This window comes from Saccostrea cucullata, unplaced genomic scaffold (assembly GCF_032062105.1).
Source record: "Saccostrea cucullata isolate Sc308-1 unplaced genomic scaffold, CSIRO_AGI_Scuc_v1 ctg1059, whole genome shotgun sequence".
Classification (NCBI taxonomy): Eukaryota; Metazoa; Mollusca; class Bivalvia; order Ostreida; family Ostreidae; genus Saccostrea; species Saccostrea cuccullata.
In genome coordinates this window covers 1-26166 of record NW_026933409.1, presented here as the reverse complement: position 1 = coordinate 26166, position 26166 = coordinate 1, and the positions used below count along the sequence as shown (strand labels likewise).

General features: G+C 34.7%; 1 protein-coding gene and 3 long non-coding RNA genes across 4 annotated transcripts; 2 read left to right on the top strand and 2 right to left on the bottom strand.

Moving 5' to 3' along the window:
- Nucleotides 1–2774: 2774 nt before the first annotated feature.
- Nucleotides 2775–4477, bottom strand: LOC134238275 (uncharacterized). Its single transcript, XR_009985963.1, has 2 exons — nucleotides 4305–4477; nucleotides 2775–3301 (listed from the first exon to the last, which is right to left on the bottom strand). It is a non-coding gene; the product is annotated as an uncharacterized LOC134238275 (long non-coding RNA).
- Nucleotides 4478–10289: 5812 nt separating this feature from the next.
- Nucleotides 10290–15045, bottom strand: LOC134238252 (muscle LIM protein 1-like). The gene is made up of 6 exons (XM_062720371.1): nucleotides 14926–15045; nucleotides 12979–13098; nucleotides 11470–11644; nucleotides 11262–11370; nucleotides 10922–11015; nucleotides 10290–10740 (listed from the first exon to the last, which is right to left on the bottom strand). The coding sequence occupies exons 2-6, from the start codon at nucleotides 13091–13093 to the stop codon at nucleotides 10682–10684; spliced, it is 552 nt and encodes a 183-aa protein (XP_062576355.1). The 5' UTR covers nucleotides 13094–13098; nucleotides 14926–15045; the 3' UTR covers nucleotides 10290–10681.
- Nucleotides 15046–16702: 1657 nt separating this feature from the next.
- Nucleotides 16703–18223, top strand: LOC134238274 (uncharacterized). The gene is made up of 3 exons (XR_009985962.1): nucleotides 16703–17049; nucleotides 17365–17436; nucleotides 17792–18223. It is a non-coding gene; the product is annotated as an uncharacterized LOC134238274 (long non-coding RNA).
- Nucleotides 18224–24968: 6745 nt separating this feature from the next.
- Nucleotides 24969–26135, top strand: LOC134238251 (uncharacterized). Its single transcript, XR_009985961.1, has 3 exons — nucleotides 24969–25315; nucleotides 25631–25702; nucleotides 26059–26135. It is a non-coding gene; the product is annotated as an uncharacterized LOC134238251 (long non-coding RNA).
- Nucleotides 26136–26166: the final 31 nt, after the last annotated feature.

Here is a 26166-nt window from a genome sequence, read left to right as displayed (position 1 = left end):
TGTATTGCATATCTTTGCCTCCCACAAAAGTCAAATTTGAAAAATTCTTCAAATGTGCTGAATTCTATAAATTGTATGAGAAATATAAATTAACAGATCATATTATAGTTTCAAAGTAGTTTATTGACAATTTTTGTTTTTATGACGTCACAAACTAAAAATTATCTAAAGAACTATAAAATGGTGTATTTTGACAAAAAAGTAAAGTCATGTAAATATCTTGTTTTATTAAAGACTTTTAATAAGTCAAAAAAGGTCACTTTTCATCAAAATATAGCCATTTTTAGGCCATGAAAATTGTATGTTGGTTGCCATGGTAACCATGGGCCATAGCAACCATTTTATTGTGATTTTAAGTTTCATACATCAATATAGGAATGTGTGCCAAGTTTCATAAAAATCCAAGACCATGCTTGCCACTGCTTACAGAGAATGGCTTTTTAAAATCGGTTACATGCCACATACAACGAACACTGTACTCGTATGTGAGTTCTCCAGCTTCTTTTTTTTTTTTTTTTACAAAATTTTATTCACATAAGTGAATTGGATTGGGCAGCAGGCAAAGCCTATTTTAGCTTCTCCAGCTTCATTGTAAATCTACAGTTCTTTTGAAGTTAATTTTATTTCTACAGTGGTGGGTGTGAGTTGGGATGCTCACTCCTCCATGGCACCTGATCCCACCTCTGATGTTTTGGTGGTCCGTGTTTGCTCTGCTCTATTTTTTAATGGACTTTTGAGCTTGAATACTGTTCGTTATCTCCATACATTGCATTTCAAAACAAGAGGCCCATAGGCCTTATAGGTCACCAGAGCTTTATGCAAGAACTTTCCAGTAATTGATTTTGGTCCAAGTTTTAAACTATATGCTACATAATGGCATTCACAATTTTGAAAGAGGCACCATTGCTCATCATAACTATACACTTAGCAATTGCTTAGTTTGGCTACTTAATACTCATAGGCAGGGTAGGGGAACAAAATGCATTTCAACTAATCAGTAATATTCAGCAATAATCAGTAGTGCCCCTACCACACATAAACCCCTGACCCTAGGTCCACACATTGGCACAATTTTTTAAAAGGAACCCTTGCTTATCAAAAGTGTTTGATTAATATACCAAGGAGCAGATTTCAAACAATTAGGCCTAATTCATTTTCAGTATATAAGTAGAGCCCTCCCCCCTCTATGGTACCACTGGGGCCTTGAAATTAACAATTCTGGAAGAAGGACGCTTAAGCTTGCTCATCATAACTATATAAGTAGTTCATCTGCTTAATACCCAGGAGCAGAGGAGAAGATTTTTAAAGAATTCATGCATTTTTACTAATTAATCAATAGATCCCCATCCTAACACCAGAACCTCTGACCCTGGGGCCATAAAATTCACAATTTTGGAAGGTGCACTCTTGCCCATCATAACTATGTACTTAGTTTATTTAATATCCAGGAGCAGAGAAGAAGATTTTCAAAGAATAAATGCATTTTTACTATATAATCAATAGAGCCCCGCCCTAGCACCGAAGAACCCCACACCCTGGGGCCATGAAATTCACAATTTTGGAAGAGGCAGCCTTATTTAACATAACTATGTATTTGGTTTGTTTATTAAATGCCCAGGATCAACGAAAAAGATTTTCAAAGAAATAATGCATTTTCAATATATAATCTATAATAGCAACCCTAGACCTAATCCTGACCTCAGGGCCATGAATTTCAAATTTTGCAGCCTTTTCAACATATATAACTATATAGCCCCAATACCCAGGAGCACCGAATTTTCCATTTTACTATATAATCTATATAGCCCCACTCTGCCACTGGGGGCATGAGATTCACAATTTTGGAAGAAGCAGCCTTATTCAATGCATAAAGAGAAGATTTTCAAAGATATAATGCATTCACTATATAATTTAATTTTACTTGCAACAGAAGAAGATTTTCAAAGAAATTATGCATTTTTACTATATAACTCTATATAGCCCCGCCCTAACACTTTTAAAATTTAATCAATATGAAGCCTTATTCTGACCCCAGGGCCATGAAATTAAATTTTGGAAGAAGGCCTTATTTAACATAACTAATATACTATATACTTATTTAGTTTATTTAAACCGTCCAGGATAAAGCAGAGAAGATTTTCAATAGAAATAATGCATTTTCACTATATAATCTATCTAGCCCCGTCCTAGCACTAGAACCCCTGATCCAAGGGCCATGAATTTCACAATTTTTGTAGAGGAATCAATACTGATTACAATCATGCAAACATTTTGACTGCTTGAAGTCCAGGAGTAAAGAAGAAGATTTTTAAAGATTGCATTAATTTTAATGGTTTTGGTCCCACCCCTCAGGCTCCAGGGGGCAGGAACCGTGAAATTCACAATTTTTGTTCCCCGTCACTCATACATGCTTTATGCCAAAATTGGTTGAAATCGGTTGAGTGGTTGCAGAGAAGAAGCTGAAAATGTTCAAATGTTATAGCACAACGCACACCAGCACGATGCACAACGCACGACGACGGACGAAAACAGATAGCAATAGGTCACCTGAGTTTACTCAGGTGACCTAGTTAACTTAAGTGTTGCAAATAAATTTTTTTCTCTTTAAGTCTATATTAGAATTTTTTTAAAATCATATTTGCAAAATTAATTAGAATTCATTATCCATATCAACCATGACATTATGTGATCAGATGTGTCATTTGCAAAAGCCTTCAGATTTGACAAAGTAGTAGACTTACATGTACTTTATACTTGCACATGTGTCACCTGTATAGAATGATTATGATTTTATTAAAATATACTGCATGACAGAGGCATAAAAATGTGTTTTATCAAATATTTACACATTGTGCAGTTGAAATTGATTAATCAAATTTTAAAAAGCTGCACGCTGTACCATGTACATTGGTACTTCCGCAGTAGAGCTCCATGAATTTATTTTTTGAATAAAAATGGTTGCTTTTGGGCTTGTTTCGATATTGTAAGGAAAAACGGTTTAGAAAGAATTATTTGTGTGTGACATCGTTAAAATTACAGCTTGTTCACGAATTTGTTTACATTTGTATCTGTATTTTTTAAGATTATCACTGTTCGTTATTTCATTCAGTGTTTACATCTAGTACGAAATAAAGACATCTGCCATTTACATATATGGGTTTTGCATTTCCATGAATTAATTCTGAAGCTGGTAGCAAGGAATTGATTAATGTTTAAAATCTTGTTTATGCAAATGTAAATAAAATTAAATATGTACAAAATCATATCTAACCTGGCAAGGAAAATATTCAGAGTTATCTATCTTTTGCCATATTAATAATATATACATTTGTGGTATCTCTCCATTATATAAACATTAACAACAAATATCATTCTGTATGAAGTTTGTCAACCATCAATTGTGACCTAATCACACGGCGCAATGATCTCTACCGGTACAAAATGACTTGCTCTAAACTTGCTTTTCATGTATAGTGTGAACAAAATAAGCAAGTAAAATAATTATTATTTTATTTACAATGTAAAAATTTCATACATTTTTTGGGCTATCGATTTAACCTTTGTACATAGAGAATATACACATGAAAACTAGCGTTTGTTTACAACTTTTATGACACTTTTGTCAGATGCACAGTCTCTAACCTTTATCCTATTTTTTGGGGAAGACCTTTAGATAAAATTCCGTAAAAAACTATAATATTTTCATTAAATTCTACTCACGATAAATGTGTAAATCTGTTGGAACATATCAAAGCATTGCAATCACGCCACAAACAGCTGACAAACACTTCGGAGTTGTCGTAACAATAACCTATCCCCATGTCTCCGTATTTTCATCATAAATATTTTATTCATTGAAATTAGATTAATGTTTTTGAGCAAATCCAATTGATTGCAAATTAACTGGCTCGGTCAAGTGTTTCCATCCATCGGATCCATTTTCCCTATTCTGGCTGACCGAAATTCCTCCAACTTTTTATCATCGAAAATAACGTGTTTCTATGTCTTTTCAGCATTGATTATCAGTTTTCACACTAATAAAAATATTCCCAGACAACAATTTGTTCACTATTACCGAAGAAAACCTTTCAAAAAATATTCCCTTAGAAATAAAGTCCTTAATGGTGAATTCTTGACCGCCATTCAAGCCGATTTACACCTTCTTTTTTCAAAATCTACGAACGGTTTTAATTTAAAAAATATTCATTGTCTGTCTCAAATGTATATATAAGAAATAAATAACAAGTTTATAAACTTCAATGGGAATTGAAGTGGGTCGGTCACGTGATCAAATCCTGTGAAACTTGTTATTTATTTCTTAAAAAAAGAACTCATGCCAGTCATACATCATGTGTATTATTTTAACAAGAAAACATTGATGTAACCATCAATTGTCGCCCTGGAAATAAATAAAGTAAACAATGGAAGTCATTCTTGATCATCAAACCGCTTCAATATGTGTGAAAAAGGCATGCGTCTAAATCATGGAGTCGATAGTCGAGAATATTTTGAAAACTTATAGTCGAATGTAAATCGAACAAAAACGATATCCTTTTTTAAACTTTATCTATTCCTCAAATAAATGTTGGTTACATAAATATAAATTGAATCCAGACACATGCATCACCTAGATATTAAAGAATGTATTTCACTTTCAGAATAAATATGAACTGTGCAGAGTACGTTTTTATGCGACATGTAAAATTCGATGTTCTAAAAAAAGGGACCTGTCGTTTTTTCGAAAGTAAATGATAAAGTAAATGATAAGCAACTTTAATTATTAAATGTGAAAAACATATATATTTTTTACAGATTCACTTTAAGGAAGTAAATGTATTATGTACCTCGTAATTTATAAAAGGAAAGAACATTGTGATTAACAATCTTTTTAATGTTTAGAAAACCTTTAATTCTGAATACTGAGTAATTTCTCCGAGCTCAATCCCCATGTACACCAACACTTAAACTTATATGCATAGAGCAGCCCGGTCCTCCAGGCAGCAATAAAAATCATTGGTGGTTAAAAATAATTGTCTTTACATAATTCTCTAACGACGGAAATAAAGTATGAAGAATAAATATATAATATGTTGATGATGCGACTGTTAGGGCAAGCGTAGCCTGGTCCCCTGTCTCATCCTTGCCTAGTGACGCGGAGTATACGAAGCAAAACAGGGATAAGGAACCAGGTTAGGGCAAGCGCAAATACTTTCTCAGTTTTCATTTAGATCGGGCTCGTCAAACCACATGTACATTAGGTACGTTGAAGACTCTGATGTCACATGACGACGTCGTCGTATGCGTGTTGCTTTACCAAACCGAAGCCTGAACAGGGATGATTTTAATGAAGTACTGTTTTATTGACTATCTTTCAGCGATAACTTTTGTTGTTATTCTCGCGAGAACGTTGCTTTAGCTTTTGTGTACGAAGCGATGCATTTTGGGTCCAAATTACTGCGGAAAAAATTCTGTCGAAAGAATGTGCAGTAGTCCGAATTTTCTCTTCGCCCAGGCGATGTCGTTAGAGCTCGCACTGACGAGAGTCGCTTCGCGACGCTCGCTATTATTATCGGCCGCAGCAGCGGCCGATCTATTTGTGGTTGTGTTAGAAAGTGCACATGGGGAAATGAGACGTTATTTTTTATTACTTCAATAAAGTAATTCTTAAATGATAACAAGTACAAATCATGAGTAAAATATTTTAAAAACTTGCTTTAAACTTACTTCTATAAATGCTGTCATTACAATTCAATTTAATTATCATTTCTCATCAGATAATTGATAAAATATGGTTATATAAAAAGAGTTTACATTAGATACTCCCCAACCTGGGAGTGTGTAAAATATGAAAGTGAACCGTCATGATTTTCCGGATAATGATGATGTGGTAAATGTGCATGGCGAATAAAAAAAATTAGAAGTTTTTCAACTACCAGTAAAAATTGTTCTACATCTGCTCTACATCTGCAAACGACACAAAGATATTTTTTACATTTTGCACCGCGGATTGCAGCATATAGCCTCTCTGCATGCAGAAACATGTCATGAAAAAATCAAGACAGCATTTCATTTCGACAGGCCTACATCTTCGTTTTGATGACAATAATTCTTGTCATTCATCAATGAACATTGATTTTTTTTTTACATCGATGAATCTATTTATAAACAAATGCGATAAAAATGTCAATTTATTTAATTCTTTAAAATTATTTGTTTGCTTTGAAGACAGTCTAAAATAAAAATGATTCAACTTTTTCACCTTAGAATATCTTGACGTGCTTTCCTTGCATGTGAAAGGGTTTTTTTAGTGCTAAATTTTGTTTGCGGCCGATTTGATGCTTTGCATCAATTTTACTTGTTATTACAGTAACTCAACCCGAAGAGTCGTATCACGTCGAGTTGACAGGCGCGGATCCTCAGATCAAACGAGACGCGAAGCGGTAAACTTTACCGAGATAAATTTATTATATACCCTCTTATAACTAGCTAAATTAAGCAAAATAAAACTTTAGAGATCAATTGTATAATATTTATCTATAAAACAAAGCAAAACAAGAAAACATTGATGTAGCCATCAGTTGTCGCCCGGGGAAAATATGAAGTAAAGCATGGAAATTAGTCTTGATCATCAAACTGCTTCGATTTGTTGATAAAGACATGCGTCTGAATGATTGAGACTGTGATGGAGAAAATTTACCGATAGCTTCTTGTCGGATTAAAATCAAACAAAAACGATACACTTTTAAACTTCATCAATTCCTTATGTAACTGTTGGCTGCATAAAATATAAATTAAAATCAGTCACATGGATCACCTATCGCCAAAAATATATTTGACTTAATGAATATACAAGAAACATATATTGACGCAAGCGTCAAAAATCGGCCGCAAACCAATTGGTCCTTTCAATAAAGCAAGTAAAAACTGGAATGATTGATCTGTTATATTTAAAATATCTTTAATATTTATCTGTTAATTAATATATCCCTGTGACATTGAACATTTGCATGCGACGTTACATGATTTTCTTCCATACATAATGCATGTACATTACTACATGTATAAACAAACTACTCATAGTCCTCTGCGTCTCCGTGCACAGTTTGATATAAACCAACTCTGTCGAACTTTGATGTCTTTAAAAGAAATTTATTTTTTACCTTTTATAAAGATTAAACCTAGAGTTTTAAGTTGTCTCAACCATATAGAGATAATATGATATAGTTTTACTTTAATATAAACGCAGCAAATATGTGGGGCTCTTTGCTCGCTCTCACACGATTTACCCCCCCCCCCCCCCCCCCCCCAAACTCCCTCTAGATCCGCCACTACATTTCTCATCTTTGGTCTGAGATGTGGTGGGAAAAGGCTTGGCATACTGTAAAACACGCTTTATCCTTGTCTGTTGGAGCAAAAGCTCGCAATATTCTGTCTCATAATATATTATCATTTTGAAATTTTCTTTCTGAAATGTATATATATATATTTCAAAATATATTCAACAAATCCTGTTTAAATAGAGAAGGTAAAATTGTTTATACTTGTATACTGTATAAATGCGATCTTTACTTTAGACCATGCCCAACACGTGTGCTTCTAATGTCTCCGCACCTCAGTAATGTCAGAGTTTGTCAATCAGGATTGGATAAAACATTTACCCCATATTTACAAAATTTTGATTTTATGATTATTGTGCGTATTTTGTTAAACATTTAAACACTCTTGTTTTAAAATATTCTATTATATGAATGTTAATTTTTTTATTTAAACTGTTTTAACTCCGCAGAAACGCACGACGACTTCAAACAACCGACCGCCTCCTGGCGGCCGGTAATAACACAAACTGTGTTACGTACGTTTTTATGCGAAAAGTAAAATTCAATGTTCTAAAAAAAGGGACCTGTCGTTTTATCGAAAGTAAATGATAAGCAACTTTACATATTAAATGTGAAAAACATATATATTTTTAAAGATGTACTTCATGGAAACACGTATATTTTGTATATCGTAATTTATAACGGAAAAGAACATTCTGATGTATAAGCTTTTTAATGTTTAGTTAACCTTCAATTCTGAATAACTAATCCCACCTCAATCCCCATACATCAAAAGTTAAATGTATAGAGCAGCCCGGTCCTCCGGGCTGCAATAACAATGGACTTTTTAACGCTCAAGAAAAATAACGTCATGTTTTTTGCGTACTATGTCATCAGTTTCAGAGAGTAGTGATGTGAATTCAGAAAAGCACAGTGTGGTGATCCGGAAAGTCGAATCGCGACGTCACATGATTGCGTAAAATCAAAATTGAGTGATACATATTAAGTATACCGGTATATATAATGATAATATTTATCATAAAATTTAGTTGTAAGGTTATAACATTTTTTTCTTGTTAAGAAGCAAATGTGTCAGACTCTGTGATGTCTTTTATTTGCGTTCAAAAGGATGTATCAAAATTAATACAGGAATAAACATTTTTTTAATGAAAAAAGAGAAAGTTAATATTACTGAAAAATTGTCGATATACCGTCTACGTGCAGTGGGTTCCTTTCCATGCTCAAACGTACGTATGCTAATGATTTTTCATAACATTTAAGAAAGGTATCATGTGTAATAACAGACTGATAAAAAACTGTTTTTCGTGTGTTTAGTACTTTTATGTAAGGGTGCAAATTAATTTAGTTTAATTTCTTTTCGGTAGCATAAGTGAACTATTTTATGTGTAGAGTGTTCGATATGTTTTTTCTTGAGCGGATGAATTAGATATGCGCTTTATTATGCGAGTAAAACGTCTTGGATATTTATACAGTTGTTTGCGTATTCTATTCATTCAAGTTCATACTCAGCTAAGAAATACAATGTTAGAAGAGAATCAGCACGAACAATTTTGATATTATTCTTTTTATTGTTGTAGAATGTTAAGTTTTCACGAAGATGATATTAAGTGTTGTCCTTGATTTACGACTTATATTTTCAAAGGATGATAGTAATTTCATAATTGTGTATTATAAGTAAACGTAAAGGATATCTTAAGAATTGTACATTAAATCTTAAACATAGATCAAGATTTCTCCATCGGAATCTGCTGCGGAGGTCTTTATACAAATATATTTACATTTCCAATGTCTTTGTCCGAGATAAAATTACCAATTGTAAATGTACTTTATTTCCCCATCAATGTATTGGCGCGGTTCCAAAAAAACCACGTGCAGGGCGGGATAAACAGCTAGACAGAAGCAGGGCTTGGAGCACGTGGAGTGGCGGAATCAAAGCATGTAAATATAAGGAATAACTGTCAGATTTTTCAATTTCATGAAGATGATCAATCGATTGGCTTGCGTGATAATTTTATGCATAAACGCCTTCGGTGTTTATGCAAATTATCACGCAAGCCAATCGATTGATCACTTCATGAAATCGAAAAATAAGACAGTTATTCCTTAACTAAAATTTTACATCAGGGAAAAAAACAGTGGAATATTTTGTATTAAGCTGAGTATATAGCTCATAAGTAATAAATGTTTTATTTATTTTGTATTTAGTCTTTTTCAATTTTCAATAAGAAATATTTTCATTTGCTGATGAACAGAGTGAAGGAGAAAATAACGATTTTTTATGCGGGCAACTACCAAACTACTAAAAAGAAAACCAAGATAACACCGGTCCCACGAAAAAATCATGAAATACGGTATCTAAATGTAATCTTGAAGACAACAGCTTCTTACTTCTTTTTTAACGTAAAAGTTTTTTTTTTTTAATAAATTCTGCTTCATACATGTATGCATGCAAAAATCGTTCTGCTAATAACAGGGCGAAATTTGTACCCATGGGATGCCTTAAGATTATATGATCTTCAAAAACTACGTAGGTATTTTCAGAAACTCAAGCATGTTTTTAATATCAACTTCGGAGAACTTATATGAACACTGAGAATGTTTAGATCAAAAATATTTTAAGTGACTACTGACAATATAAATAAAATATGTGGTTAACGTAGTAACGGTATCCAATATAGGTATAGTTATCAATTTCAAATCGATTGTTCAGAACTACATGTATAGATATTTTTAAATTAGATTTTTCTCCTTAGGAAGGCGATTATGGAAATAATTTGAATTACCTCATACAGAAACTCCTCTCACATATAGCTGAGCCTTAAAACAAATTTTATCACCTTCTTTGTCAGCTACTAGCTGGAGAAAAATATGTTGTATAATCTAGTTAGGACTAAATGATATTCCGCATTCAGAATCAACTATGACGCAAAAATGGAAATGAAAAATCAAAGAAAACATTCACTTGTTTATTCATGCACATAGAAAAGTTCGATTAAATAAATTAAAAGACATAACAAAATTATGATATGAAAAATATCTCCATATTTTTTAAACTAAATATCCCCATTCTAATTTACAACTCTCTTACAAATTCAAGAACGTGGGATCATACGTAGGTTACACTGCGGGGAATCGCTATTGGAATTTTCGCCCCATTAATCACTGCAGGGTAAACTACGAACAATGTGGAGGGTCATAGCTAACGATTTCATCGATTCAGGAAAAATCTCAGGTTCTTGTGACAACTAAATGGGATGCTATCTACCACCAACATATGGGAACTTAAAAAACACAACAATTCATCCAGGCATAGGAAGGACTAAAGGCGTGTTCGATTCCTGTTTTTACTTTGCCAGAGTCCCAACTCCATAACCATGAGGACCGAAATGTTTGGCGTAGCAACCTGGAATTTCATGAAATAGAAAAATGAAAATATTCGTTAATCAATGTTAGTATTATCTGTGCGAATGATTAAGTAAATCTCAAAGTATAAGTTATGCATGTGTTCTGGTTATTTCGTTTACAGGTATGCATATCTTGATCTTCAGACTTGATACACTGACAAACTCTGAGAATTATCTAACCTTTGCAGTAAATCTCAACTTCATGTCTACTCAAGGTACTGGCATCAAGAGATTTGTGACACTCCCGACAATTGCAGCAGGACTTATGCCAAGCCTACAAAATGCATACAAAAACTCAATATAAAGGTCTTAGACGTTTTAAAACAGAATGAAAAAAAAACATCATTATTACTGTACATGTCAGTTTAGGACAAACCAATCAATTAAACATCCAAATCCCCAACTTAAATTACTTTATATACATGAACACTATTTAAATACGAAATGCTTCGATCCAGGGGACTTTTCATAACCAAGTCAAAACTCATCTTGGTTTACAGAAATAAACATGGAATCTTACGTCGTTCAACCCGATGGCGCGTTCGGCGTCGTACACAGTGCGTAGACAGCGTGGACAGTGAGGGCCAGGGCCTGATTTTGTACCAATCACGGCTTCAGTAGGGCGGTTCCTAACAGAAAAAGGCCAAAAATTCACAAGATTAATCTCATTTCCATCACAAGCTAAGGAAAAAATGCCACCTTGAAGGATTAAACATTATTATACATACGACATTTGGCTTTCTTTGTTGCCGAATTGACTTCCGGTTTCCATGCTGAGTGCGCCTGCACCTGCCCCAAATCCGTACCCCTTGGGTCCAAACTTCTTTCCATGGCAGCCCTTACAGTAAACCAGACCCTCGTGTTCGGCTACAGTGGTACTGTCCAAACCCTTGTTACACATTCCTACATGTATCAAATCACAGATTGATCTGCCTTAGATTCATAAAGCTAAGCAACATCACTTTAGATTAAACGAAATAAGATTCAATAAGAAAATTGAACAGCATATAAAAATAGAATTGTACAGATGCCATAGGTACCCCTGGACATTATCACAAGCACTTTCCCTCTGTTAATCACCCGTTACAAAAATAAAGAATAAAACACACATATATGTATAATACTTATTGAATTTAAATATTGAAGTCCCACTCTACCCCACCTGTTTTTGAGCAGAGATTTTCATAGAATGAATACAAGTATATTTCTCTTAGTTTTTTATATCTAAGTTTAATATTAGATCAGCTGAACCCCATTCTGACTCAAGAACCAACTAAAATTTATTATAAATTTCAATTTTGGTGGAAACCTTTTGCTTATAACAATGCACTTGGTTTGCCTGTAAATTCAACAACTACTGTAGAAGTACTTTTTTCCGCGTGGTATTAATTTACGCTATGTATGCGGTTACAAATTTTCCGGCATATAGTGACAGTCTAAGAAATCCGCGTAATTTTCTACCCGCGGATTAAACCAAAATTGATATGACCCCGTGGAAAAAAGTACGTCTACAGAATGTTATTAATAAAGCCCAACCAAACATCAGTTGTAGGTTATGAATTTCTACACTAATGAAATTTAAACATGCCTCGTATCTGTCCAGTTGTATGCCCTCTTAATAAACAGGGTTATAGAGAAGAATTTTGAGGAAGGTATGCATTTCCATATGGTTATAAAGCACTACCTTTACATCAGAACCCGACACAAGGGCCACGAATTTAACACTCCATTCTATATTATCACAACACCTACAGTTTGAGTGCTTGATATCAAAGATGAAAGGAGAATTTTTAAAGACTTTTTAAAAAAAAATTTAATGGTTTTGGTTCTATCCACACGTCCCGGAATGCAGAGAATAAGAAATCATAATTTTTGAATTCATTTGTCCAAAGATGATATTGAATAACAGAATCAGATAAAATGGTTCAGGGGTTTCAGAAAAGATTAAGTTAAAAATATTCCAAAGTTTATAAAACTACTAGACTGGCAGTTCCTGTCTTATTCGTACGAAACTGTATATCGAGGATCAGACAGGTAAGCCAGTCCACAAAATTACGTGCGTTAGACGACAACAGCAGTAGATCACATGACTGAGCTGACCAATAGAAAATCAATTCACATTATGAACTCAAGATATTTAAAAAAGAAATAATGCGATGTGATTCGTTAATGTGATAACTATATCCTTTTTAAGTAGGACAATACCTTCCAGGAATTACTTAAAGTGATATACGTACCACATTTGAAGCATTGTTTGTGCCATTTCTTTCCGGCGCCTATCCTTTCTTCTGCGGCGTATACAGCCTGGTTGCATTTAGGGCAGAACGCTCGCTCTGGTGGCTTGAAAGGCATTTTGTCTAAAAAACAAGATGGGAACTCACTTCAAAACATTTTATCATATTAAATGTGAAAAATCAAAGTGAATTTTCTGTTCTGTAGAGGGGGCTTTATCTCTCCTCCGTGGCACTTGATCCAACCTCATTCCGATGTTTTAGAGGTTCGTATTTGCTATGCACCCGATTTTATTGAGTTTGAAGTATCAGTAAATTGACCTCTGTTTTCTATCTCTATATTTCTTTCCCTGAACACCAATATACATATTGGGATCTCAGATTCTTGAGAAAAGAAACCGTCTTAGGACCTCCTTCAGACCCTCAGTGGACAAAGCCCTTGTGGGATTTAGGGCCAAAGCAAAGGGAAACTTTAAGAACTGAGCTGACAAATTTTACAGAACATTTCCTCACATCCTAGATATACTTACGCTTTACGTCTCAAAAAATAAGTGCAAAACCTGAATACAAAATATTACTTTATCAATATAGGGCTCAGGTCCCCTCTAGATCCGCCATTATTTTGTATTATGATAGTTCCTTTCACCATTTCGTTCAGCTTTGAAAATGTTAGATCCGCCACTGTCTATCAGTGAGAGTGAGCAAGCCTGTTATCAGTAACAAGAACCTCTGATGCGCGTGCCAGAGTTGCGCTATCAACATCAGAACGTTCACCTCTTTGTGTTTACACCCCAGGTTAAAGCTCTCAGACCGTCTGTTACAGTTCCATCATTTGTTTCCACATATTTAATAAAACACATTCTTACCGGTGCGTATGTAAAGTGGGAAGTTTAAGTAAAATACGAAAAAAATATATATGTAAAATTTAAGTAAAAGCTACTAATGACCATCTGAATTAGAAAATAATTGAGTAAAAATCATAACTGAAATCTTGATTGGATCTGTGGGCTATGTTTTACTTACCATTCCAATGTGTCTTACTGAAAATCTATTAAGTTTGGCGGTTGTAATATATATGTACCTCGCGCATTCCTCTGACGTGACTCAGCCATAACTGCCTGCTGAGGAAGCTTTTGTTTTTCATAATTCTGTCTACAGACAAACCAGATTATACTATTACGAAATCTTAACGATATTTGAAAAGTGTATACGTCATGTTGCGCTAAGGATAGATGTTAATGGGATGGGGACGCGGATACATAGATCCTGACGAGATTAATTCTGATAAATAAGGACAGAAGCATCTGGCGTCAATGATAGGTAATCATACGAAAACAGGAAAAACAAATAACGACCGAATCCTTCCGCTCAAGGTTATTATTTCCTTAATCCTAACGCTGGGGGCCTAACTGACCTGTCTCTTGGTTATTATACTACGTGCACTGTACCGGATGGTTTTAACGGGTGTGCTTTCGTTTATGTTTTAGTCACAAAATGCTTGAAGTATGAATCATATATTTAAACAAAAAATATTATTAATCTTCAGCAAAGCGAAATTTATAAAACGTAGTTTAACAAAATCTTTAAAATGATGGGGAAAAATATCATTCAAATATAATGAATAAAAGTTTATACAACTTTTTAAATGTATAAAAGAATGTTCTATCAGTGTTATATCCTTGAGGAAATTATAAATACAATTGTATAAAATAAACACCATCATAATACAAGGAAACAGGAAACAATTGAAACAGTTCTATCTTTATCAAATATTTTCAAAAAATAATTTTTAAACAGATATTTTTTTTTAAATCACTCAAAAAAAAACATGATTTTTTGCATGCAGACAACTTATTTTTATTATTATTATTATTTTTTTTTTTTTGTTGCTTGGGTATAATATCAATGCATTTCATATTGTTTAAAGTCAAGAGGTGTACGAAAGAAAATTACCTTAGATCCAATGTCTGAGCCGGAAATCTGCGAAAATGATTTGCACACGTACCCGAATTACGTCAAACTTAGAAAAAATACTTTTCAAAAACTACAGCAAGCCATTTCTTTCCATAAATGATTTTTAATGAGCTGATTTAACAGAATGTAGTTTTCTTATTTAGGTTAAATGGACATGAAAACGAAAATTTTACTTTTTACAAATACACCCTATGTCTATATATTTAAAGGAGCTAAATAGTCTTTTTTTATGATTTTGTTACACAAAGTAAACTTTATCCATTCTATAGTTCTGCATTTCTGTATAAATAAAATAAAACTTTCTGATCAACTTAAATACGAATTGCCAAATAATCAGACGCATAAAGTGTAAAGGAACAATTTATTTGCCGCTTATTTCGAAAATTAATTTGTTTTAAGACCTTCGTGAACGTGTATTTGTAGCCGACAAGGTGCGCCTTATTTTACAAACTGATATACATACAAGGCAATTCTCTGCACACGGCACGACACTTACTCTAGTGAGCGAAGATTTCGCCACGAATGTAATTACTGGAATTTATTTCATTGAGAAAATCACTCATAACGTAAAGATTGAATACAAAACTGAAAGAAGAAAATTAATAATCACACAGCGACGTTTACATTTACGACGCTTAATACAGGAAAAAAAACGTTGAACAGTAATTTTTAACAATTTAAAATATCTTGGTCATTGTTGGTAGCATACATTCCATCTATAAAAATCATCTTTTCCGAAAATAAGTCTGATTACAAAGGTATATATTTCGTACACGAGCAGAACATCAAAAAGATTTAAATGCTTTTCTGAATTACTACATATTTTCTGAATGAAAATAATCACATAAATATAATTTCTCTGACGTGCTGCAGAAAATGAGTAAACAAGACATGTGTAGCATACACGACTATATCCACACACTACAAATAAAGATACTACAGATAATCTTGGTATGCTCTATAATCCGTTTCACCAAAACGAACATAAATTATCAACGTATACAAATATAATAAGTACAATGGTATACAGCAATATGCGTAAACGTTTGCTTTTCAGGATTAAATCAATTGCGAAAAATGCTTTCATTGTTCATTACTTCTACTATGAGAATTCATGTTGCATGCACAGCTGCTACAGAAGAAAAAAATACATAATTCGTGCGGGTTATAATATGTATTTTTTTCTTCAATCCCGTTCTAACAATCAAAGAAGTCACCCGCTTGGCACAGTGGTCAGAGCATCTGCTCTTCAGCCACGAAGTACTTGATCCTTACGTCGCGGGTTCGAATTACACTGTACGTGGGACGCGGAGACCGGTCCTTCGGATGAGACCGTATAAACTGAGATCCCTTACTGCTCAATGGCCGTAAGTGCCGAATGTAGGACACGATTTGCAACTCTCCATCCTCAAGTGGTAGCGTCTCCAAATTAGTGAAACATTGCAGAAGGTGACTTGCGTTATTTACTGTCTGATTTTCAAAAGAAATTAAATAATAATATTTAGCGGATTAATGGATGTAAACATTAGACGTATTTAAAGAAATAAAGAGATAAAGCACAGTATCAAAGCTCAAAAGTCCAATAAAGCAATACAAATCAGGAACATAACAAACTCAGACTTCTTAAACCATTAGAGTCGAGATCAAGTGCCAGGGAGGAGAAAGCATCCCTTGTTGATCGATCACATCTGTAATAGAGTGAAATTTTACATGTTTTTAATGAATTTATTTTTCAGGTATTTTCTTTAATTTTATGATCATTTTCAGAGTTTAAATTGAAATATTTAAATAAAGATTTATTTCATTCAAACTATAAATTAAAGTATGTGTTTTGTTATTTTATCATTTATGAAGTCTTACAGGTAAAGTATTTAGTTATCTTTTGGGTTTACCTGTAGATTTGTAGTTATTTATAGATCTGGTTAGATAGTGGTCATTCTGGATTGGTCAGGTGATTTTAGGAGGGAATTCTATTCTTGTTTTTCATGCCCAAGCGTTCTGATGGGTGTGTATGTTCTGAGACATTTTTAGAAGTTTTGGTTTGATCAGTACTTGATATTCCTAGTTTGAAATAAGTATGGACTGAGATTATTCCATTACCAGGTTAGTGTTTAGTTTAGGTTTTCACATTTCTTTATTTTCCCTACTTTATCTACTTTGTGTGAATGTTTGAATGTTAGACTGAGTATGCTAGGGAGTGAATGTCTTGTGTGAGATTTGTGTGAAAGCTGTAAATAAATTATGTAAATATAATAGCATTAAATAGAGTTTATTTTATTTCTAAATAATTTGCTAAAATTAGAATGGAGAAAATGAGTGTTTTTAAGTTATAAAGTTTTGAAGTAAACAAATTCCTAAAGTATTCATTTTTCTAAATAATTCCCTACATTGAGCAGTATATCATTTTTTTACATTTAGAACACGTACCATATTATTGAGACAGCTGAGTTTTGTATATATACTGTAGCAGACCTTTGCACCTCATGGGAGGTAAGGTTAACTGTGTGTTGATATAAAAATGAACACAGCATCATTTTTAAATGATGAATTATAAGCTATTTTTGAAAGTATTTAAACTCATTTTTCTTTATTTGTTCAATTCATGTAATTTGAGAGTTTTGCATGAGGTTATCTGTTATTTGAAATTTACCTAGTTTGTGTTCATCAGAAACTATAAATATTCTAAGCTTATTAATAATGAGTTTATGACAAACATTGTTGTTAAAAAGGATAATAGTTTACATTGGAAATTTTGGTTTTATTTTATATCATAACTGCTTTGCTTGTAAAAATTTGCATGCAGAGTTATTGTTCTTGTGTTTATAATTTTAATACATATTTACAGGGTCATATCTATATGTCATCTTTACCATAATGGGCAATAGTCTACCATCACAATAAAACCCACGTATTATAAACCAGATGGAATGTGTTTGTCTTGTGTATTTCCACCCGGTTTCAATGGCGCCCAACGGAATTGTGATTACTTGGTGTGACAACGCCCATTTTTCATTTCCGGAAACATCAGTTCCACAGTGAAAATTCTACGACTTCCTTTTCTGTGTTTACTTCCGGTTGTGATTTGGTACACGTGAAAAACCACAAGTTTTCCACTGGACAGCTGATTGAGGTTTGAAAATAAAACTTTTTGACTTGTTTCATTCTACAGCAGTTATATTTCTTTACAAGTTGACATGTTCCTGATATTCGCGGACAATTATTTCCGTTTGTGAAGCTGTATGAAACATTTATTTGCAGTAGTGACAGTCCTAGGAAACATGCGCTCAAATTAGACTTGATTTGTTTACAATTTTGCTTTTGTCGAAGTGAACATTTCTGAATCTTTTCGAAACAGATTTTGATTATTTTTTTTCAGGGATTTCAGCAGCATTTGTGTTTATTATTCATTGAATTTAATTTATTTTTTGTTTGTTTATATTTATCACTTGTGTCTGTCGTTGGTACTTTATATTTATAGTTATATACACATACAGACATACATTTACTACAAGGTCAAGGTTACCGGATCCGGATGTGAGGGTAGTTAGTGTAAACAAATCTTGAAACACTTTATTTTCTTTTTGTTTACATTTTTTTTTCAGTTTGTGCATTTATTTTTTTTTAATTTAGGAAGTTATTTTTTTTCCTCCATATTATTTTGAAAGTATACATATATCCATTTAATTTAAAGTTATTTAAATTTTTATTTGATATTTCAATTTCAGTTTAGATAATTTGACATAAATAACTAAAGATAATTAAGAGTTAAACTGTAATTGAGAAGTGAACGAGTTGGTGAATATGTAATTGCATGTATTTTCTGAATTAACAGTCTTTCTGTTTAACTCTACCCTTGCACATCCCATACTTCTATTACTTTCTGGTAATTATGTGAAGAAAAACTTAGAGGTTTGTGAAATCAGTTAGTTTATTTGGTAGTGATCAGGTTATCATCTAGGTCAGTGGAAGTTTCTTTGATTGGTATATTTGATTACATTTGGTGAGGATTTATATTTTATTTTTGTGATCGTATTTGAGTTTGAAGGTTTAGAGTTTGTGTTTATATTCAGCCTATCCAGAGTGACCAGATCTATTATGTAATGTGAAATTATATTTTAGAATCAAAAACTTAGTACATAAGACTATTCCTGTATCGTGCATATAGTAGTAATAGTAGATCGTTGACATAGAGTTTTGCGCGTTTCAATTTTTTTTTCGTGATTTGCTTACGGCTACTTGACGAGCAGCTGATTATTCCATTAATTGAAGATTAGAATAGTGGAATAGGTAAGCATTTTGATTCTTGTCATTACATGTGATTTCTTAATCATCATCCAAGATTATGGAAGATCATATGCTTTGTATTTTGTAAATAGTTTGTGATTATTTTTTTGTTGTTGTAAATATTTTATTGATTTTCATTTTGTGACTTGTATTATTATACAGAGATCATCATGGCGGACAAACAGGACACTATTACAACTCAGCCTACAAGTCCTATTACAACCCAACCTACAAGTCCTACTACTACTTCACAACCTGTGGAAACGATTGTCTACGACCAGATGTTCAAAACATTTCAGGCCATGGGACTCCATCCTAAGGGAGACAATCCAGCTGAACTAGACAAATGGATCAAGGAGTACATTGTTCATTCGAAGGAAACCAAACCGGATGTGAAATCCAAAGTTCCTCCACTCATGCTACCACCAGAAGGAACTGGTACAATCCCTAAGACAAAAACAGTGACTTTGTCGCCTTATCCCCCGAAGATAAGAACATTTTCCGGTGGTGATATCAAAGGTGAAGTAGCATATGACATTTGGCGGTATGAAGTGAAAATGGTGATGAAAGATCCTGGTTACACGAAGGAACAGAAAGAGTTTGCCATCCGTCGCTCTTTGACCGGATCTGCCACTAGAATGTTAATTTACCAAGGACTGGACAAACCATTGAGTGATGTTTTAGAAACTCTTGACAGTGTTTATGGTAGTGTGGCAAATAAAGAGCAGCTTTTAGCCGAGTTTTATAGTGCCAAACAGGGAGAGGATGAAGACGTGTCATCATGGAGTGGAAGATTAGAGGACATCATTGGAAGAGGGTTGGAGAAAGGAGTTGTTAAGAATTCAGAAGTGAATGGTATGTTACATGGAATGCTATGGATGGGACTTAGAGACGAATTGAAGGATATTAGTGGCCACAAATATGACACAGAGAAAGATTTCAATAAATTGCGTATTGCATTGCGACAACTGGAGAAAGACCATAAGAAGCCAACAAAGCCCCAGATAGCCAAAGCAGCCATTACATCATCAGTTGGTGACATTGCAGAGCTTAAGGGTATGGTGAAACAACTTACGCATAAAGTAACGAACTTAGAGACCCAACATCAGCAATACAGAGGTAGTTATTTCAGAGGAAGAGGAAATCAGAGAGGATCCTGGAACAACAGAGGATGGAAAAACAGACCACCTGTACAGCAACGTGAGGATACATATGATAGGGATCAACAAGAATCATCCCAGGGAGCTAAGGGAAACAACAGTGATACTGTCTATTGTTATAGATGTAAGCAGCCAGGACACCTACAGATTGGATGTCGGGTGAAACTTGACCACATGAGGAGTCATTTAAACTTCAGGAAGCCTGGACGGAGGGGCCAGTACTAGGCTTAAATAGAAGAATTATCGATGGTCCCACTATTACAAACAACAGGGTACGCACATCTATACCACCAGGAATGTTTGGGAAACCAACGGAAACGGAAATCATTTTATACGGGAAAAGAATTAAAGCTCTCTTGGACACAGGGTCAACCGTGTCAACAATTAGTAAAGGATTTTACAGAGAGGAATTATCAGACTTAATTGAGATGAAACCGTTGGATCAGATTGTGGAAATAGAATGTGCAGGAGGATCGCAACTACCGTATGAGGGATATATAGAGGCTGACATCAAAACTCCAGGGAACAGTAACATCATTACGAGAACCATGATGCTAGTTACTCCAGATAGTCAATATAGTCATCAAGTTCCAGTACTCCTAGGTACCAACATACTACACTCAATGATAGAACAACTGAAAGAAGAACATGGTGCGAGATATCTACAAACAGCTAACCTGACTACACCTTGGTTTATGACCATGAGATGTTTGACACTAAGGGAAAAAGAACTTCGAAGGAATGACAACAGATTAGCTGTAGTGAAAACGAATTGCAGAGTAACGCTTCCACCAAATTCAGTGACGGAAGTTGAGGGTTATTATGATAAGGAACTACCATACCAGGGAACTGCTTCTATTCTTCAATCAACAGAATTATCACCAGACTACAAAGATTTTGATGTCGAACCAGTTCTAAGACCTTACTACTTCAGGAATAACAGACAGGTCACAGTTCATCTTTCCAACACAACTTCAAGGACTTTGACGATTCCATCCAGAGGTATCATATGTGAGGTTCAACCCGTCATCATTGAAAATCTACCCAATATGCCTGAACCGTCTGAGAAGTTCAACCTTTTAGATGAGATTGACATCATAGAGAGTGATTTATCAGATGAACAGTTGGAGAAAGGTAAGTATCTTCTATTACAGTTCTCGGATATATTCAGCAAAGGAGACCATGATGTAGGACACACAGAGAGAGTGAAGCACAGGATAGATTTGTTAGATGACACCCCTTTTAAACAGCGGTACAGAAGAATACCTGCATCCATGTTTGACGAAGTAAGATCGCATCTGAGACAACTACTTGACATTGGTATCATACGACCTTCACATTCTCCATACGCATCTAATGTGGTACTTGTGAGAAAGAAGAATGGGAGTCTGCGTTTATGTGTCGACTACAGACAACTGAACCAACTGACCAAGAAGGACAGTTACGCACTTCCAAGACTTGAAGATCTCTTAGACTGTATGGCAGGAAATAAGTTCTTCTCTCACATTGATATGAAGTCAGGATATCATCAGGTGGAGATATTGGAGAGTCATAAGGAACGCACAGCATTTTCTGTTGGACCGCTAGGATTTTATGAATTCAATCGCATGCCGTTTGGACTCACTAATTCTCCGGCCACTTACCAGAGACTTATGGAGAACATCTTAGCTGACCTGAATTTGAAAGTGTGCTGTGTATTCATAGACGATGTGATAATTTTTGGCAAGACTTTTGAAGAACATCTGCACAACATACAACTTGTGTTCAACAGAATAAGAGAGGCTACACTGAAAATAGCTCCATCCAAATGCCAATTCTTCAAGAGGAAAGTAAAGTTCATTGGCCATATTGTGTCACAGAATGGTGTCGAGATCGATTCAGAGAAGACAGAGAAAGTTGTTAATTGGCCGAAACCCAAAACACCAGAGGATGTACGCAGATTTCTCGGATTCGTCGGATATTATAGACGGTTTATTGAGAATTTTAGTAGGATCTGCAGGCCGTTAACTGACTTGATGCCATCTCCTCTCAAGAAGTCAAAAGGAAAGAACAAACAGATTAAAGAATGGCATTGGGGAATAGAACAAGACAAAGCCTTTGAGACACTGAAGACTCACTTAGTTTCTGCACCGATATTAGGATATGCCGACAGCACCTTACCTTATGAGTTGCATACAGATGCCTCAGGTGATTCACTAGGAGCAGTCTTATATCAGGAGCAAAACAAAGTGAAGCGTGTCATCAGCTATGCCAGCCGTGGACTCAACAAAGCAGAGAGAAATTATCCTCCACATAAGAGAGAATTTTTGGCATTGAAGTGGGCAGTTTGCGATAAGTTCAAGGACTACCTGTATGGCCAACATTTCACAGTCTTAACAGATAACAACCCTGTTACCTATGTGTTGACTACAGCCAAATTGGACGCGACTGGACATCGGTGGTTAGCAGCCCTTGCATCTTTCAACTTTGACATCAAGTATAGAGCAGGAAGGAACAATGCTGATGCTGATGGTCTTAGTCGTCTACCCATCAACACTGAGACTGTACAAGCCATTTGCCAGTCTACTGTACCAGCTTATGTAGAATCTCTGACTTTATCTCCAACACTAGTTGTTGATGATGAGGATCCACGAGGAACCAGTACAGGAAATATTATTGATTGGTGTAAAGCCCAAGATCTAGATCCAGACATTAAAAGAGTGAAGGAGTATGTTAGATCTAAAGTAAAACCATCCAGGAAGGAAGTAGGACCAAACCCCCTGTTACGACAATTTAACAACTTGAGGATAATAGATGGTGTGTTGCATCGAGAAACAACAACAGACGAAGGAGTGAAACATCAACTTGTCCTACCTATTGCACATGCATCAACTGTGATAGAGGCAATGCACAACGATATGGGTCATCCTGGGAAAGACAGAACTTTGTCGCTTATCAAGGATAGATTTTACTGGCCTGGGATGCACAGCGATGTAGAGACATGGATCAGCGAGTGTGGAAGATGTACAAGGAGGAAGACACCAACCAATCAACGAGCTCCTCTTGTGAACATCACCACCAGTGCACCTTTGGAGTTGGTCTGTATGGACTACTTAAGTCTAGAAACATCCAAGGGAGGGTACCAGAACATCTTGGTGATCACTGACCATTTCACTCGCTATGCCATTGCAATACCTACCAGGAACCAGTTAGCCAAGACTACAGCAGAAGCATTCTTTAACCACTTTATTCTCCATTATGGAATACCAGCCAGAATTCATTCTGATCAGGGTGCCAACTTCGAGAGCAAGGTGATTAAGGAATTGTGCAGTATTACAGGTATGTGTAAGTCAAGGACAACGAGCTACCATGCGATGGGAAACGTTATGTGTGAGAGATTCAACAGGACTCTGCTAGATATGCTTGGTTCCCTACCATCTGAGAAGAAGGCCAATTGGAAGGCATACGTCAATCCTTTAGTACATGCCTACAATTGTACTCGTCACGAGAGCACGGGACAGACACCTTATCTACTAATGTTTGGTAGAAATCCTAGATTGCCAGTGGACATGACTTTTGGCCTTAGAGAGAATGAGAAGGAACCAACGACTCAGTATGTAGCTGACCTGCGACGCAGAATACAACAGGCATATGAGTTAGCAGCAGCAGCATCTGAGAAAGCACGGACTAAGCAGAGGGATACCTACAACACAAAGGTAAGAGGCGGAACAGTGAAGGTAGGAGATCGAGTTCTGGTCAAAATAGTAGCTTTTGATGGTAAACACAAGCTTTCTGACAGATGGGAGCAGGAACCGTATATAGTTATTGGTCAACCAAATGGAGACATTCCTGTTTTCACAGTCAAGAGGGAAAATGGTGAAGGCCGGACTCGAACACTGCACCGTAATCTCTTACTGCCAGTCGGTTTTCTTAATGACGCACCAGCAGCACCAAAACCAGCTCCAAGAAAGGTTAAGACTAAGCCTGCAGTACAAAGAGTTGATGAGGAACAAACTATTACCATTCATGACCAAACCAATGATAGTGATTCTGAGGATGAGACTGAATGGAGAGTAGAAGTTAGTCAAGAAGAGTCAGAGGACAGCAGTCCAGTGATTGCTGAGGAATCTTACGTGGCTCATGAGACTAATGTACCATATACTTTATCAACTAGCGCTAGTGGAGAAGGAGAGATTGCTCAGGAGCAAATTCCAGAGGCAGCACCATCTCAGGAAATAGAAGTTCCTCTGAGAAGGTCAACAAGACAAAAGAAACTACCTGTTCGATATCAAGCAGGAGAGTTCATTTTGAATAAATCTGCAGTGCATGTACAAGCTACTCAAAAAGAAGATTGGGAAAAGAAAGTTTCATGCATTACTTCTTTAGTTTCTAATTCTTCTTTGTTTTCTAATTTGCAGGAAGAAGCTGGCAGAACTATTCTCGAAATTTTATCATCTAAATAAACAAATCTTGTTTTCAGAAACAGATCAGATGTGAAATGCCGAGACGTCATTTTCCAACGCGGGGGAGTATGTAATAGAGTGAAATTTTACATGTTTTTAATGAATTTATTTTTCAGGTATTTTCTTTAATTTTATGATCATTTTCAGAGTTTAAATTGAAATATTTAAATAAAGATTTATTTCATTCAAACTATAAATTAAAGTATGTGTTTTGTTATTTTATCATTTATGAAGTCTTACAGGTAAAGTATTTAGTTATCTTTTGGGTTTACCTGTAGATTTGTAGTTATTTATAGATCTGGTTAGATAGTGGTCATTCTGGATTGGTCAGGTGATTTTAGGAGGGAATTCTATTCTTGTTTTTCATGCCCAAGCGTTCTGATGGGTGTGTATGTTCTGAGACATTTTTAGAAGTTTTGGTTTGATCAGTACTTGATATTCCTAGTTTGAAATAAGTATGGACTGAGATTATTCCATTACCAGGTTAGTGTTTAGTTTAGGTTTTCACATTTCTTTATTTTCCCTACTTTATCTACTTTGTGTGAATGTTTGAATGTTAGACTGAGTATGCTAGGGAGTGAATGTCTTGTGTGAGATTTGTGTGAAAGCTGTAAATAAATTATGTAAATATAATAGCATTAAATAGAGTTTATTTTATTTCTAAATAATTTGCTAAAATTAGAATGGAGAAAATGAGTGTTTTTAAGTTATAAAGTTTTGAAGTAAACAAATTCCTAAAGTATTCATTTTTCTAAATAATTCCCTACATTGAGCAGTATATCATTTTTTTACATTTAGAACACGTACCATATTATTGAGACAGCTGAGTTTTGTATATATACTGTAGCAGACCTTTGCACCTCATGGGAGGTAAGGTTAACTGTGTGTTGATATAAAAATGAACACAGCATCATTTTTAAATGATGAATTATAAGCTATTTTTGAAAGTATTTAAACTCATTTTTCTTTATTTGTTCAATTCATGTAATTTGAGAGTTTTGCATGAGGTTATCTGTTATTTGAAATTTACCTAGTTTGTGTTCATCAGAAACTATAAATATTCTAAGCTTATTAATAATGAGTTTATGACAAACATTGTTGTTAAAAAGGATAATAGTTTACATTGGAAATTTTGGTTTTATTTTATATTATAAACTGCTTTGCTTGTAAAAATTTGCATGCAGAGTTATTGTTCTTGTGTTTATAATTTTAATACATATTTACAGGGTCATATCTATATGTCATCTTTACCATAATGGGCAATAGTCTACCATCACAATAAAACCCACGTATTATAAACCAGATGGATTGTGTTTGTCTTGTGTATTTCCACC

What these genes read in the sequence shown, in the direction of transcription:
- LOC134238252 (XM_062720371.1), bottom strand. Translation starts at nt 13,093, where the DNA reads ATGCCTTTCAAGCCACCAGAGCGAGCGTTCTGCCCTAAATGCAACCAG. An exon ending in GCGCCATCGGGTTGAACGAC is followed by an intron (nt 11,016 to 11,261) that starts GTAAGATTCCAT and finishes TGCATTTTGTAG; the next exon opens with GCTTGGCATAAGTCCTGCTG. An exon ending in AGTTGAGATTTACTGCAAAG is followed by an intron (nt 10,741 to 10,921) that starts GTTAGATAATTC and finishes ATGAAATTCCAG; the next exon opens with GTTGCTACGCCAAACATTTC.